We start from the raw sequence: 16,645 nt of genomic DNA on the forward strand, positions 1-16,645 counted from the left end.
AAGAACCATATCAGTAAAGATTTTCAACTTAAACCTCTGGTTCTTCGAAATCCGATGTGATATTGAAAAGTTTTCTTTTTACCAGTGTATATTGTTATAAAACAGTCCTACATGATTATGAATTTAGTAACTTGGTCCTTTCCACAGAACCTAAAACTACATTAGTCATTTCATGTTATTCCAAAACCGAAACGCGTTCTAGAATCTGGATGAACATTTGACAATCTGTGGGTTGCCTCGACATAGGAAAAAAATCAAAACACTTTGATCCTGAGTGTGGGTGTAAAGCAATGATAGGCGTCCAAAAAAAAACCAAACAAACTGAGACGATCAGATTTATCATTTTTAATTGTTTTAAACTAGCTACAAAATGTCAATCACGTCACAAACTGACAGGAGACAGAAGGAATTTAATAGTCACATGCTGCAATGATTTTGATATCACAGTTTATCTAGAGTTCATTCATTTAGATTATTGTCTTAAGTTAAATCTACTTAAACATCTCAGCGATTTGGAGTGCATAGCTCTAGGTAAGCAACGAAACCTTAAAAAGGAAAAAAAAAAGAAATAAATAATATCCACGTGGGGGGGTTAAAGTGGCTAACGAGACCCAGCCTTATAAAAATTACATATCTTTGTACCATTTTTAGACTGTAGTCATTTCCTCCAAAAGAGGATCCTCATAAACAGTACCCAAACCCTTATATTACAACCTTATATGTATATATATTTTTATTTTTTTGTATTTTATATATCGCCAGCAGAAAAAAATAAATAAAAATCAAACATTTTCCTTGCTGGATATGTGTGCCAAGTCTGTCCTTTTTGTTTAAATAAAAAAAGCATGATAATGATTAAATAGAACGATATATCGACAGAAAAGTGGCACTACTGCAAAGTTGCTGGTATAACATAGTCCCAACAGTGTCCAAATACTCAGCATGCTTTTATTGGAGGTGCTACTGCCACGGGAAAGGTCTTTGTATGTAGGCATCTAAAATGTCTATTTATTTTCATGCAATAAATGCATAACTCACAACACTTGTTAGTGCAATGCTTATTATAGTAATATAAGTTTTCACGTTCTAATCATGAAATTATAACAGATGGAAGCAACATTGAAACCCAAGACAGTCCCACAGCTTAAGTATCATGACACCAAAAAAGAGGATATAGGCAGTAGCTCTGTGGAATGTCACAGATTTACAAGAACAATACTGTATAGAGTAAGGATAACAGCACGTTAAACATTCCTACACTGTTGTCATTCAGCAAACATCAGAAAAAAATGATAAAACAACAACAAAAAATAAAAATAATAAAAGAAACGTTATAGTGAGCCAGCGTAGATCACTACATACAACCTTTGGAAAGGAATATACGGTACTTAAAAAAAAAAAATAAAATCATAATTACAAGGATATTTTTTTGGAAAGCTGACATACTACACAGGACGACATTTACAATAGGGTAAAAGGGAAGGGTGATATGTGCATGTGTGCAAACCTAGTATGTCAATACCATGATAAAAGCATGAAAGTACTGTCTAGCAGGACAGTTTGGAGCGTCAAATAAAGGTTCAGATCCTCTAGCCACTGCCCAGCATCTTTGTGGCACGCGTATTGGCCTCGTCGATCCTGGCTTTGTTGGAGTCGGCCTGGGGAGAAAAAAAAAACAAAGATAAAGAATGGAGTAAGTATCAGGGGATAATGTAATATCGAGGACCGCTGTATCTACGTGTACATATGAAAATATGGCGTGGTCCTAAGTGGTCAACCGTCTCACGTAACATCTGATAATAAAGATCATTCAAATGATCTTTCTTGTATTTTGCCTAATCAGATCGCATTGTCCAGTGTTTTTCCATACGATGTGACTTTTAAGCTCTGGAGGACATATACCTGGACCTGTAGACCAATTACATTTATAGAGTGACCATTTTTTTGCTCTTCTTTTATTCCACTTGTCACGAGTATTCAATTTTTTTTTCTAAATTCCTCATATGGTTCCAGAGATGTGGGCATTTTAATTCAAGGTGACATTTTATAGAGGCGTGGCTAACAGGATAATCTGGGGTGTGTCATTGGGCTACTCTTATAAGCCACGCCCATTTGGGAAAATAAAATGAGAAGGACCAGATCTCTGATTTAAAAAAAAAACAAACAAAACAGAATACTTTGCAACAGCGGGAATAAATTAAGAGCAAAAACTTGACAGAAGTGTTACTTACCCCTGGAATCCCCTACTGCTTCAGCACAGCGGCTCTGATGGTTTCTGTTGGTACCGGAAGTAATAAAGTCACCCGGTCACCTGACTGCTAGGACTACAGATGAGTGGCTGGTAGTCAGGATGGCAGCACTAGTCCCAGTTGGGACCTGAGATACAGCAGAGAATTCCACTGGAAAATTTCTTTCATAATGATGCTTTTCACTTGTAAAATTTCTTATTGAGTTTTCTTTGAAAATTGGCAGAAAAAACACATGCAGAGCTCCGCAGCTCAGATATTCCTTAGTTGCCGCCGCTGAGTGCTGCAGTACATTTACTTGAATAGAAGAGAAAGCGTAAAGCTGCCGAAGTAGTTTTCAGGTGATTGTTGGGGTGCTGGGGGTTTCATACAGAATAATAATACTAGTCACCTACAGGAAGCAATATTATCAATGATCTTCCCTGCATTGTCCACCACATATATACACAAAAGGGCAATGGTAACAGCAACACTAAATATATAACAGCAGAGTCTCCACATGAAAAAATAACAGTGTCCACTGAAGGCAGTGGTCTTCTTGGAGGTGTGTTTGGGTTCCTTATTTTGGAATACTGCCCAGCAGCCCAGTTTCTGAAGGGTGGGGATCATGCTCTGCTTCACTGTTACAGTACATGTTGGTATTCATGGTTCCTTCAATGAACTGTAGCTCCTCACAGCAGGCAGCACTCGTGCAGCCCCAAACAATGACACTCCCACCACCATGCTTGACTGTAGGCAAGACAGACTTGTCTTTGTACTATGGGTTGCCGCCACAGACGCGTGACACCATCTGAACCATCTGAACCAAATAAGTTTATCCTGGTCTCATCAGAACAAAGGACATGGTTCAAGTAAGCCATGTCCTTATTCCGTTTATCTTCAAAAAGTGTCTGCAGACTTTCTTGTGCATCATATTTAGAAGAGGCTTCCTTCTGGGGCGACAGCTATGTAGATGAATTTGCGTATGGTCTGAGCACTGACAGACGGACCACCCCACCAAATTTACCACACCTGCTCCCTATTCACACCTGAGACCTTGTAACACTAATGAGTCACATGGCACTGGGGAGGGAAAATGGATAATTGGGCACGATTTTGACATTTTCACTTAGGGGTGTGCTCACTTTTGTTGCCTGCGGTTTAGGCATTATTGGCTGTGTGTGAGTTATTTGGAAGGCACACCGAATTTACACTGTTATACAAGCTGTATACTGACTACTTAACATTGAGTGAAAGTGTCAGATCTTCAGTGTGGTCCCATGAAAAGATATAATAAAATGTTTGCAAAAATGTCAGGGGTGTACTCAATTTTGTGACATACTGTACTTATATTTGATGAAGAGGGACATATATTATGGCACGTACACAGTAATTATGTCCCTATTGGAGCCTCTTAGCGATCTCACGCACGATACCCCTATCATGGCAATTATAGAGTACATATATCCCCAAAATGAATCCCCCTACAATTTCACCCCACAAATATAGTAGGATGACTCCACAGTGCCTCCGGCAAAGTATGATGTCCTCACAGCTCCACCAATACAGTATAATACCCCCACTGCATGATGACCTTAAAGTTCCCCCTCAGTATGATGTCCTCAAATTTCTCCCCCACACAGTATCATGACCACCACATAGTATGATGGCCTGTCAGGATGATGCCCCACTCAGTATGATACTCCCACTTAGTAATACCCCCCCCACATATCCCCAATCAGTATGATGGCCCCCAAGCACCTCACTCAGTATGATGGCCCCCACTCCGTGTGATCGCATCCACATCTCCCCACTCAGTTTGAGGGCTCCCACTCAATATGATGACCGTCAAAGTCCCCAACTCAGTGTGGGGGCCCCAACAGCTTCATCTCTGTATGGAGACCCCCCCACTAACTATGATGGCTCCCATAGCCTTTCAGTCAGTATGATGGTCCCCACAGTTGCCCACTCAGTATGGAGTCATATACAGTTCACCCTACTCAGTTTGTGGTCCCCCGCAGCCCCCTTACAGTATCACAGTCCCCCACAGCCCCCAGTCAGTATCATGGCACCACTGCTCCCCAGCCCCTACACTCAGTATGATGGTCCCCACAACTACTGGCATTGTCTATGCAGTGTGAGACTTCCGCACAGCAGGTGTGATGTACTGGCGTCTCACTCACTGGTGCAGGCTGAATGATGGATCCACCATTCTATGGTATCCATCATATCTTGAGGATGCAGATAGTGCTGAAATTTTGAAAACGAGTGTGGGGGAGAGGCCTGGTCCTGAGTGGCGCCGTACCCCCAACTCACAGGTCCCATAGCGGCTGTGTGGTCTGCCGCTATGGGTGGTACACCCCTGTTAGTGTATATAATAAGGGTATATATTGATTATTTTTATATTTATTCATATTTTGAGGCATTATTTTTGTTTTGGTTACTTTTCGGCACTTTACCTGCCGGCACTAGCATGATTGGTTAGAGTATATGGGAAGTATCCATTTAATAATGAAAATGTTGTTTTATTTTTTACATCCGCTTGTATCTGTTTTTGAACATGTCCGTTTCCTTGGATCCATTGCAAAGAGATAACATTTGGGCATGTGAATAGAGCCTGACAATAAAGACTAGAGTGAGATAAAAAACACGCGACATACAATACGTTTTGAGTTTTTTTGGGGTCACAGCATGTTCTGGGGAGGACATGTTCTGCTTTTCCTATAGAGCTTTCTGAAAGAATTGTCAGGAAAGCAAATGTGAACAAAACGACTAAATAAAAGAATGGCAATAAAAACTAAAGAAAAAAACATTCTATATAAAAAATGCTGGCTTTTAATAGGGGTTTTTAATGCATTTTAAAATGGCAGAAAATATTGTAACGTGATCTATAAAGACTTTCCAGGCATATTCACCCCCTAGGAGAAAGAAAGTTTTTCATACAGAATTTCAAGAACGTAACAGACTAAAAAAAGAAACAAAAACAAATTAAAATTCTGCTATAGAGAGGTTACCAGTGCCACGAAGAACTATTTTCACAGGAAATATTTGGATATCAGTTTTTTCTAAAGAGGTGTGTGAGGAGATCGGCTCTGGTGCCAGTTTCCCGCTGTATCTGTTGTGCGCACTTTAAATAGAAGTCAAATCTCTCACAGGATTACGTTCAGGGAGCTTCTTTTAGGAAGGAAGATGCCATATGGGCTGGTATAGAAGGCGCTGCCCGGGAGGGGTCTATGAAATGCCAGCTCACCATTCAAACCTTTAGGCTTTTTATTGGGGTTTTTTTTTTTGTCTACGGACAGATGTTTTTTTAACCAGTTCAAGATGGCACCATCTTCCTTTGCTTACGACCAGACACATCTTATGATTTGTTTTCGTGCATGAGATCTTAAGAGCTCTAAATTTTGTATTTTTTCTCATACAGATATTCAATTAATTATATATAATTAAATGAATATCTGTATGAGAAAAAATACAAATTTAGAGCTCTTAAGATCTCATGCACGAAAACAAATAATAAAGTTAAATAAAAAATATATATATATTTTAATGTAACTTTTATATTATCAGAGACTCATAGAATGGCAGAGTTGGAAGGGACCTCCTGGGCCATCTGGTCCAACCCCCTGCTCAAAGTAGGATTCGCTAAATCATCACAGACAGATGTCTGTCCAGCCTCTGTTTGAAGACTTCCATTAAAGGAGAACTCACCACTTCTCGTGGCAGCCTGTTCCACTCATTGATCACTCTAACTGTCAAAAGTATTATAATTATTATTATTATTTTGCTGACATTAAGGGAAATTGTGGAGATATGTGTCTGTTTTCAAATTTCAATTTTTCCACCTGGGGATAGCATATTAGTCCCAATTACAGGTAAAACTCAGCCTCCTTCTGCTGAGACCCAGCAACTCGCTCTCCCTCCTGACCCTCTCGATCACATGATCACTAGGACTAAAGAAGGAGGCGCTGTTATATGTGGATCGGCCTGACTATTTAAAACAAGCTTTTATCTTTTTAAAGAACTTCCTACTGACCTTCTCCATGATCCTGTCGATCTGGCGATTTTGTGTGTCAATCTCATTACCCATATCAAGAGCCATGTGACGGAGGTTTCCAATAATGCCACTGACTTGTTCAAGGTTCTCATCCATTTCATTCTCTCGAGCATCATTTGTTACTCTGTAAAGAATGCAACGTATCGTGTCAAACAACACATATTTATGTCACAAACCAAATTGCTAATGTCTAAATATCTGCTCAGTTCACAATACATCCAATTTCTGCAAATAACAGGGCAGTAGGCATGAGCATGGAGTCACGGGGGCACACTGGTGGACCCGATAGAGATGTGAAAGTAACTCGTTATTTTCTGCTTCACTCACAGATTTTATTCCCAGTCAATCAACTGAATTTCTCACATTAAGGCCAAGTTCAGACAGGCGTATGTCACGGCCCGTACATGGATCACAAAGCCCAGACTGATGTAGACTCCCAATCCCAACTTACAGCCTCATAGGCACATATGGTGAGAAATGTTTGGGTTGAGAGGTCCACTTGCAGTCCAGGCATTACGAACCTTGAAATACGCCCATCTGAATCTAAAGGGGTTTGTGAAATGAGCTGCAATAATTAACTCAGCTCCAGGGCACCAGTGGCATTGTTTCTGAAAACAAAAAAAACAGACTTTTTTTTCTTATCATGTACAACCGCTTTAAAAGGAATCTGACAGCAGCATGAAGTAGGGACAGAGACACTGATTCCAGAGATGTATCACTTAGTTTACTGGGTACAGCAATTGTGATAGAATCACAGTTTTCTCTGCTACGGATCTAGCAGAGCTTGGAATGCTGAGCTCTGTAGCAGAGCTTGGAATGCTGAGTTCTGTATAACCCTGCCCACATCACTGACTGGCAGCTTTCTGAGCTCCCTGTGTATTGTCAGAAAGCTGCTAATCAGAGCTTGGATGGACCAGCAGGCACAAGAACTCCTAGTGATCTAGTGATAATCTCCTGCTTTTATTGAAACAGCAAAGCACAGTCTAGTAAGTGACACATCACTGGAATCAGTGTCTCTGCCTCTACATCATGCTGCTCTTACATTACATAGTAAAAACCTGCTGACATATTCTCTTTAAGTTGATGGTTTTTCACTGGACAATGGCTTTGGAACTTTTCAGCTGTCGCAAAATTAGAATGCCTAGATTTCCCTGACATCCTACTGTCTAGACTAGCAGTTGGCAAAATTGAGAAAAACCATATTTTAAAGATACAAACTTACCTACGGACAAAGCCACCACTAATGGCCATCTGTTCGCGTTCATCCACAACACGTGCAGGCTGACTTGCAACCACTCCATCTTGGTTATTGCCCCAGGCATTTTTGTAAGCATTACTTGATTTAAGCCTACAGAAAACACATCGTCAGTGACCTATAAAAGCGCGGCGATCAGGAATAATTGGAATAAAAAAAAACAAAAAAAAACAAAACAGAAGAATCACACTGTTCATGGTACGACATAATAGAGCTGATTCAGGCAGATGAGTATTTGACAGGGGCATCACCTTATACCGATATATCATGAACCCAATTATCTAGCGCTGACACTGATCAGCTTTGAAATCCTGAAACCGAATGACTGTTTTCAGACGTTCATCACACTCGGATAAACACATCGTTTTATATTTTCATCTGATAACGAGGAAAACAAGGAATCTCATAGTTGACATACAACAAACACATAAAGACAGACTGGCTGACGTACGGTACACAGAACAAAACTGCCATGTATAGTGTGTACATCACATCACATGGACACGCCCTCTAATTCACATAGATTAGCGGTAATAGTACTATGCAATGGTTAGGTTGCATATTTGTTGCTTCTTTTTTTTATTTGTAAAGTATTTTGGGAACTTGTAGAAACTACTACTACGGTATAAAGACAACTACTTTTGGCTCCGTCTGATAATATATCGGTACTTGTAAACAGTTATATGGAGAGTTGATGTACAAACTTTGGTCAACAAAGACAGAATAAAAGAAAAAGTAAAAAAAAATAGCTAAAGTGGAATGAAGGCAGCAGCGGACAAAACAAGCAGAAACGCCCAGTGCACCCTGTTCATGCACAAGCTGGCGGCATGAATTGGAGGTGACGCACTTTTCACCAAGCACAACTGCTCCAGTGGTTCACTACTGTGTTAATGTACCATTAGTAACAGCAGTCACGGGGGCACAGCCAGTCAAAAGTGGAGAATTCACTCAGACGGGGGAAAAAAAATAAATAAAAACTTGTGGAAATATTAAAAGGGTTTTCCTCATTTCAATCAACAGTCTTTAGATGCCTTTGGTGGAGGCTTTAAGGCTCTTTTCACATGCGATGGATATCACACGGATTAAAGGATCGTTCAGAAGAGCGTAGAATCGTTCCGTGCACGGGGAGCTCACCGGACGATTATTGCCAGTGCACATGGCCGATTTTCAACATGGACCGATGGGCTGCGTCTAAGATATTGCAGCATGTGCTACTGGGGTCTGCTTTATGGACCAGAATTATTGATACAATGCAAAAGGCAGATGTGACATCTGTCCTCAACGTGGGCCGAGCACACGGAGCCGCACAAGGAGCCGGTCACGTCCGCAATGTGTAGATGCGACTAGCCAGATTTTCAATACGGCCATCTGAACTCCGCATGCAGTTGGCGGTAATAATCAAACAATTGCTATCTGTCGTCTCATCTCCGTGTTATTCTATGGAGCCATGCGGAAGTCCAATTTTTTGCTACATTTTTTTGCTAAATTTTTGCTCCATGCATTGATTTTGTCCAAGGGGAAAAAAATCGCTGCGTGCCCGAGTTTGGTCCAATATCCAGATCACACTTAAACATTCCCATCATTGAGTCCGCTGAAATCTTCAGACTGCACTGGGATGACATCTGAGTGCAGTCCGATATCCACAGACTGACAGAATGGAGATGATCGAGACATTTTTTGTTTCCATCTTGTCCTCATCTGAAAGAATCGGATCACAATCTGCAATTTACCTGTACATGTCTGGTACCTAAATCAGGCCAGATCAGCGCATGCTGAAAATTGATTCACGCGGACAAGATATCCGAAATAAAAATCGCCCATGTGCATTACCACTTAGGCTAACATCGGGAGGCCGTCCATTTTGCACCCGGACAAGCACATGAACCGAAAATACGCTGGTCTGAACATACCCTGAGGTGCAGATTCAGCGCTGAGATCTTTGTCAGATGTAACCTCAACCTGCGCGCCATGGATATGAATGTGGTTTTCAGGACCCCATTTACATGCAATGGAAAATATCTGCTCAGATTCTTGGCTGTGCAGCAGGAAAATAGGCGGCATGTTCTTCATCTTCACGGATTAAGCCGAGGATTAGTCCCATTAAATAACACTGGGCCTAAGCTTTGGGCGGATCTGCAGCCTTTCCGACTGCACATCTCTGACAAAAATGGAAGTGCCATCCTCTGATTTGCACTGTCGTGCCATTACTCCGATCCAATCCGACACATGTGAACACAGCCCAATACATTGCTTCCCCTCTCTACTTATTCTGTACTCTCCAAGAAATCGTCATGTGATATGAAACACCGGTGCTCTTTTTATAAACTGATAAAATGCAAATGCTTATCCATATATAGGGGACAGATATGTAGATCCTTATGGAATTCTTCACATCAATACACAAGTATATGCAAAAGGATCCCTCCAGTCCCACCATTACTACACTGCAGCTGTCATGCAGGAGGCGTCTAGGGAGAAGATTTACTGCAGCAGACTACGGAATGTGTTACATGTGCTTTGGATTAATTACATTTATTATCTTCTTTTTTAAATATTATTCTCAATGGGCTAAAAAAAAAAAAAAAAAAAAAAATAATAATAGCAAAGCCTACTCGCCTTGCGGACCACTGCAGCTCCATTGTACTCACTTCTGTGTCCCCCACCGTTCTCAGGGCATTAACATCATGTGTCCTGTCATGTGACCACTGCAACCAATCAGTGACACCAGAACAAGTTTCCCGTTCGGATGTGAAGCCCCTCTGGATACTGACCGGTGGGGGACCTAGTAGCAAGTGTGAAAGAGCATCACTAATCAGGGAGGTCAGTATAGAACGCTTTGTGTTTATTACCACACTTCTGGCCCATTGAGACTAACTTTTGAAGTAGGGGAGAACCCCTTTAAGAGAGGTATTGTGTACTTTTGTTGCTTTGGTATACAGCACAAGAGCATATGTGGGTGACGTCTAGAGTTGGTGTGAATCAATTCACAGGAATCCGTCTATTGGCCATGTCAGCTGAGCCCTGAGAACCACCTCCTACCTTGCTCTTCTTTTGATTTACCAACCTGGCAGAATGTCATCGTTGCGTTGTGATGCACATGTGACGTCGCGCCAGGCCGGCTAATCAAAAGAAGAGCCGCGGATTCCGTCAGCCTCTTGGCGGTTACCCAGGATTCCGTCAGCCTCTTGGCGGTTACCCAGCTCTTCCTGGCCGGGTTATAGAGAAAGGCGGGTCCTCTCCCGTAAATCGGTGATCATTGACTCAGGAGGGAACGATCTCTCCTTGTTACATGATTTTTTTTTGCAATTCTTGATACACAGAAAGGTATTATCCATAAAAACCATTCTCAGAAATGTAGAAAGGAAAAAAAAAAAGCAATGTGTTCAGTAATAATTGCAGTGGGGCTTCAGAAGCCAATACATTAAACTTATCTGAAGGTGGACAACCCTTTTAATTAAGTAACTTTATTATGCTATTGTAACACCATTTTTGACTGGTTTGCCATATCTAGAACCATTAAAACCTAGGCATGTCTGCAGTGGGAGATGTCAGAATGTGCAGCATTATCTGGGATTCTCTATTCATCCAACTTGGAGCAAATTTTCTGGAAAGGGATGATTGTGGTAACCAATAGCAAATCTAAGACTAGAACCGTTTCCTTTATGTACGATCACCCCGGTAGTGTGTTTCCCAAAATTATATATGTAGTAGACTGAAAATTAGCTAATAATAATAGCATGATAATAGTAATAATAATAATAGTACTAAAAATAAAAATAATATTAATAACAGTACTAAAGTAGTACTAAAAATAAAAATAATAATAATAATAGTGCTAAAAATAATAATATTAATAATAGTAGTAAAATAAAAATAATAGTAATAACAATAGAAATAATATTAATGATAGTACTAAAAATAATATTAAAACATAGTACTAAAAATAGTAGTAATAATAATAGAAATAATAATAATAATGAATAACATTAGTAATAACAAAAATAGCAAAAATAAAAGCAATTGTAATAATAACCCTTGACTAAATTATTTATCTCCAAAATGTTAAAATATATTTGCATTAATTTGTAAAAACACTTATACTACATAGGATAATAGCATTAGATTGAGCTCATTGGGACCCAGATTAGGAAGTGACAGGGCCATCCTCACTCCCCGCCATGCTGCACATGACTTCCATGTTGTCGGTAAATTCCTGATACATGCAGAATCCATTGTCTACCGTAGTCCGGACTAGAATACACTAAGTTATAATGCACATAACTGATAGGTTTATATTATTTGTAAACTGAAACAAAGACGATGACGTTCTCAATCACATAATAACAGTTTCTTACTGAAGAATCTGCACATAAACTAGAACCGGGTCACTGGAACCAAATCCAAATTTAATCCAGACATCATACGAGGACCCGGAGAAAATCCCTTTATCTTTGGGTAATGAGACCTAATATTATGCACCGAATTTTCTATCCATTTGTGCATTACAAGCTAGTCTATTCATAAATTCAGAAATGACTTATTATCACTACTGGATAACAATGAGTAACCTATCCAGAAAATTGGCAGCAAGCTTCTAGGGATCGTCTACATGCAATGGTATAACATTTCATCATTTCCGTCTGGACATCCCAAAAAGTTCAACTGTTTCCAAATATTTTCATTTTTGGGTTTTTTTTTTAATTGATTTGTGCTTAAATTGTTTAATAACGAAGGTGTCAATTAATTTTTTCTGGTTTTCAACCTTTTCTTTTTTTTTAGACGGAAGTGTTGAAGTTTGTGTTTCGGAGAGGAGAGCGCGGTGCGATCTTCACTGCAGAATGCCTGATTTTAATATGTCTACTTCCCACTGTCTATTCTATGAGATGAAGACTGATCTCTCTGCATGCCACATGCTTTTTTTTTCCCTGCCCATGTGTCTAGCAGCGATGATCTCTGCAAGGCTCGATGGCTACAGCCTTGGGTGCTCGAAGACTTTAGGCAGGCAGAACCTACTTGTTACATGGACAGACACATAGACCACAGAATTTTCCTAGGTCCGTCAAATTCTTTTCTGCTTCTTTCATGTCCTTATTGATTTGCTCCATCCCTTCCTCGATGCGTTCCAGTTGTTCTGATTAAATACAAGCATTATATCCCCACAGAATGAAGCAGATGGAAAAGGACAAAGAAGAAAGACAAAACTTCAGACATTCACTTTGACAAAAAACCGGACACCACAGAGCAGAGTCGGTACCCAGTACCTACTTGTTACAAGGACATATGAAAAGGCCACAGCATTTCCCTAAATCTTTTAAATTTTTCTCGGCCTCCTTCATGTCTTGGTTGATATGGTTCATGCCTTCTTCAACACGATCGAGTTGTTCTGGTCAGGACAAAGGGATGACAGTGTGGAATGAAATTTTATTTGTCTTAAACAGAACATGATAAAGGACTATGAAAACGGATCGGTAATTCAATGCATTACGGGCACGGATGCATTGAGTGGATGTTGATCATTGGGGACTGTCAATGAAAAATGGGCAATTTTTTTTTATTTTTTTATTTTGAAATGGAATAAAGTAACAATAAAATGAGCATGGGACCAGAATTTTTTTTTTTAAACTTTTTAGGACGATCATGTAATGGTATGGGACGCCTGGTTCATGCTTTGTGAAGGCTCACGACAAAAGACTTTGTGCAACATCCAGGCCAGCAAATAATCGTTACAATATCACAGATCATCGTCATGACACAAGCCAATGTACAAAGCGCGGCTGAAGGAAAGAAAAGCGTTAGCGTAGTCAGGCAGACCGTCGTTTGTTATCATGAGCTGCATTGGCGAAATGAAAACGGAACTTCATATATACAGTACACAGAGTTGCTTTTTTTTTTGCTTGAAGCACAGATACATGATAAAATACAGATATAAAAGCCTCAAAGCCGGATAATACACTCAAACATCGGATGGAGTCACAGAATAAGCAAATGGTTACGTGTGTATCACAATCCCAAGGGTGATATCAATATTATTAGTGGTGCTCCTACGGTTTTATGAACCCAACCAAAGGAAACGTGAAAACTAATTCTCCAGTTGAAAAAAAACCTGTCTTCAGGTGTAATAATTTCTTTAAAAAACAAGCAAAATTGCGCTTTATTTTACCCTCCCTGGGTCTCTGCCGCTGCGCTCGGTGTTTGTTATTGATGTCATGTTGATAGCGCTGCAGACATCAGTAGAGTTGATGGCAAGAGCCGATCAAAGACGCTATAGATGTGACATGAGCGTTGCAGGTAAAAACAGACACCAGGAGGAATGTTGGAAACTCTTAGCTACACCTGGGGAGGGTGAGCAAAGCTTGGCTTGTTCGTTTTTTTTTTTTTAAACTGGGCCTTAGGACCAGATTTTTCTGAAACCAGAAAACCTTTATCTTCTTTCCCCATTCATGTTACAGGAAATAAACTTTCATATGGCCCATAGGTATATTAGACAGCAGAAACCCAAATAGGGAAAATTCTGAGATTATTTGGGGATAAAAAGTCCAAATTCTGAGATAATTTGAGGGTAAGAAGCTCAAAAGTCTAAGATAATTTAGGGTTAAGAAATCCAAATTCTGAGATAATTTTGGGTAAGAAGTTCAAATTTTGAGATAATTTGAGGGTAAGAAGCTCAAATTCTGAGATACTTTTGGAGGTAAGAAGTCAAAATTCTGAGATAATTTTGGGGGTAAGAAGTCCAAATTCTGAGATAATTTGAGGGTAAGTCCAAATTCTGAGATAATTCTGGGGGTAAGAAGTCCAAATTCTGAGATAATTTTGGGGGTAAGAAGTCCAAATTCTGAGATAATTTGAGGGTAAGTCCAAATTCTGAGATAATTTTAGGGGTAAGAAGTCCAAATTCTGAGATAATTTGAGGGTAAGAAGTTCAAATTCAGAGATAATTTGAGGGTAAGAAGTTCAAATTCTGAGATAATTTGAGGGTAAGAAGTTCAAATTCAGAGATAATTTGAGGGTAAGAAGTCCAAATTCTGAGATAAAGCATTCAAGTTTTGAAGTAAACAGTCTGAAACCTAATTTAACAAGTTTTTTTTATTTATTTATTATAGATGTAGACTTTTATCACTGAGCTGTGACTTTTCTTACATCAACATTCAAATTCCTAACCCACAACATATGTTTTAGATAAATTGTACAAATCAAATTTAAATGAGTTTTCAGGACATTAAAACAGATTACATATCCTTCGGGGGCAGTCAGACAGCTGTATAAATTGGACCAGGATCGGATCACAGTGCACGGACTGGCTGGCGGTCCACCCAACCCGAGCGTGACAGCTTCATGTATTTCTATGCAGCTGTCAAGCTCGGGTAGGGAGAGCCGCCAGCCAGTCCGTGAATTGTGGTCCGATTTATACAGCTGTCTGACTGTGACATTAGGATTGGTCATCCGTGTGCCACAGTGCCGTACATTGTGCAGTGGCTGTGAATGGTACTGCAAGTTCTGTACCACTCGCAGTTCGGGTATATTCAGGACACTGCGTTTTTGCAACATTTAGAAAAAAGGGAAGAAAGTTCCAGCGCAAGGAATGGAAAATTAAAAATCCATTTTATTGTGCCAATGCAGAACAACGCGTTTCGACGCCTCAGGTCTTAAACATGATTAAGACCTGAGGCGTCGAAACGCGTTGTTCTGCAGTCATCCGACTGATATGCTGTACCTGCTGGAATTTTAATATGCATTGGCACAATAAAATGGATTTTTAATTTTCCATTCCTTGCGCTGGAACTTTCTTCCCTTTTTTCTACTATTGATTGACTGCCTTGTCAAATCCGTGCGCAGGATTTGGATCCTACCAGCAAGGCAGTGCGGTGAGCTGGATTATTCTGTTCTTTTACTTCATTTGCAACATTTAGTTTCATTGTTTTTATTTCACAAGTAAAAAGCGTTGCATTTTATCATACTAACAAAATGCGCATGCTGCCTTTTTTCTTTGCATATTTTAACCATCAGTGCCATTTTTTCAAAGCTGCAGGATGTCAATTCTTTCAGCATTTTTGCAGCGTTTTTAACACATGCAAATAAATATATAAAAACTCAAGTAAAAACACATCAAACCTGCGCATTGTATGATGTGTTTTTCCTTCCAAGACGTGTGTTTTTAGGGCACAAAAATGTTGCAAAAACCCAATGTGAACATATTGCAGCACCATTCATGGCCCCTACAAAATACACAGAGCTGCAGCATTTCCTGTGCTCTGCACCACTTTTGATCAGCACATCGGCTGGGGTGGGGGGATGTTGGGAATCAGACCCCCATCTCTCCAAATTTTAGGTCTTCAATAATAGCATCCTGCAATGCTCCTTTAGTTATTAGAAAATTAATGTGTCTACTTTTTCTATTCATATATTAATCTCTTTGGTCTGATGGGCAAATTTTGACCTGAATAGTTATTCTTACAAAATATCGGATTTAGGTTGGGTTATCTAAAACTTTCTTTTGCAAATTTTCATGGTTTATGGCAATAAATTATTCCATAATACTGGATACTAGTAGTATATATAAAGAATCACTCCTCCTCCCATCAAAGATTCTAAGCTCTTACTATACTGGAATCATCATATTATATAGCACTGTGTACTTACAATTGCTCTTTTTACCTTTCTACCCAGCTAGATATTCTCTCTTCTCTGCTCTATCTAGACACAGGAAGTCTCTTGGTCTTGTAAAAAATCATTCCCTTCTTCAACTCCTGACCCAACTGCTTCCTCCTCACCTTGTCATTGACTTTTGCTTTGTGTATGACTTATACAGGGAAAATTGACCTCCTGTTTCTACATAGAGCTTAGAAGGGCTCAGCTAGTCAGTTTTTAAATACATGAAGCCATAGGCCTAATGGAAAAGAGAAGAATTAGCTGGGTAGAAAGGTGAAACGAGCAATTGTAAGTACACATTGCTCTCTTTCTTGATTCTACTGAGGTTTTTTTCCTGTTATAAAGAGCAAACCTTAGACGGTGGCGATATAAACACTATATTAAATATCTTTAATTTTCGGACTCATGGGTAAACCTACATTTGTGAACTTGGTGTGTGCTGACCTGGAAGTACATTCTTCA

The 16,645-nt window shown here is 39.7% G+C and overlaps 1 protein-coding gene across 2 annotated transcripts in view; it reads right to left on the reverse strand.

Annotated features, from left to right (window-relative positions):
- Positions 1 to 330: 330 nt before the first annotated feature.
- SNAP25 (synaptosome associated protein 25) overlaps positions 331 to 16,645 on the reverse strand; it is a 117,269-nt gene continuing 100,954 nt past the window's right edge. The window contains exons 5-8 of one of the 2 annotated variants that reach the window (XM_073553836.1): positions 12,551 to 12,668; positions 7,505 to 7,630; positions 6,262 to 6,406; positions 331 to 1,658 (exon numbers count right to left, since the gene is read on the reverse strand). In XM_073553836.1, the coding sequence (XP_073409937.1) occupies positions 1,590 to 1,658; positions 6,262 to 6,406; positions 7,505 to 7,630; positions 12,551 to 12,668 (458 nt within the window). In that variant the 3' untranslated portion in view covers positions 331 to 1,589. Of the gene's footprint in view, positions 1,659 to 6,261; positions 6,407 to 7,504; positions 7,631 to 12,550; positions 12,669 to 12,802; positions 12,921 to 16,645 lie in introns of both variants that reach the window. The other variant, XM_073553837.1, reaches the window with a different exon arrangement.

Source organism: Dendrobates tinctorius, unplaced genomic scaffold, assembly GCF_039654945.1.
Source record: "Dendrobates tinctorius isolate UK_male_01 unplaced genomic scaffold, ASM3965494v1 ptg000203l, whole genome shotgun sequence".
NCBI lineage: Eukaryota > Metazoa > Chordata > Amphibia > Anura > Dendrobatidae > Dendrobates > Dendrobates tinctorius.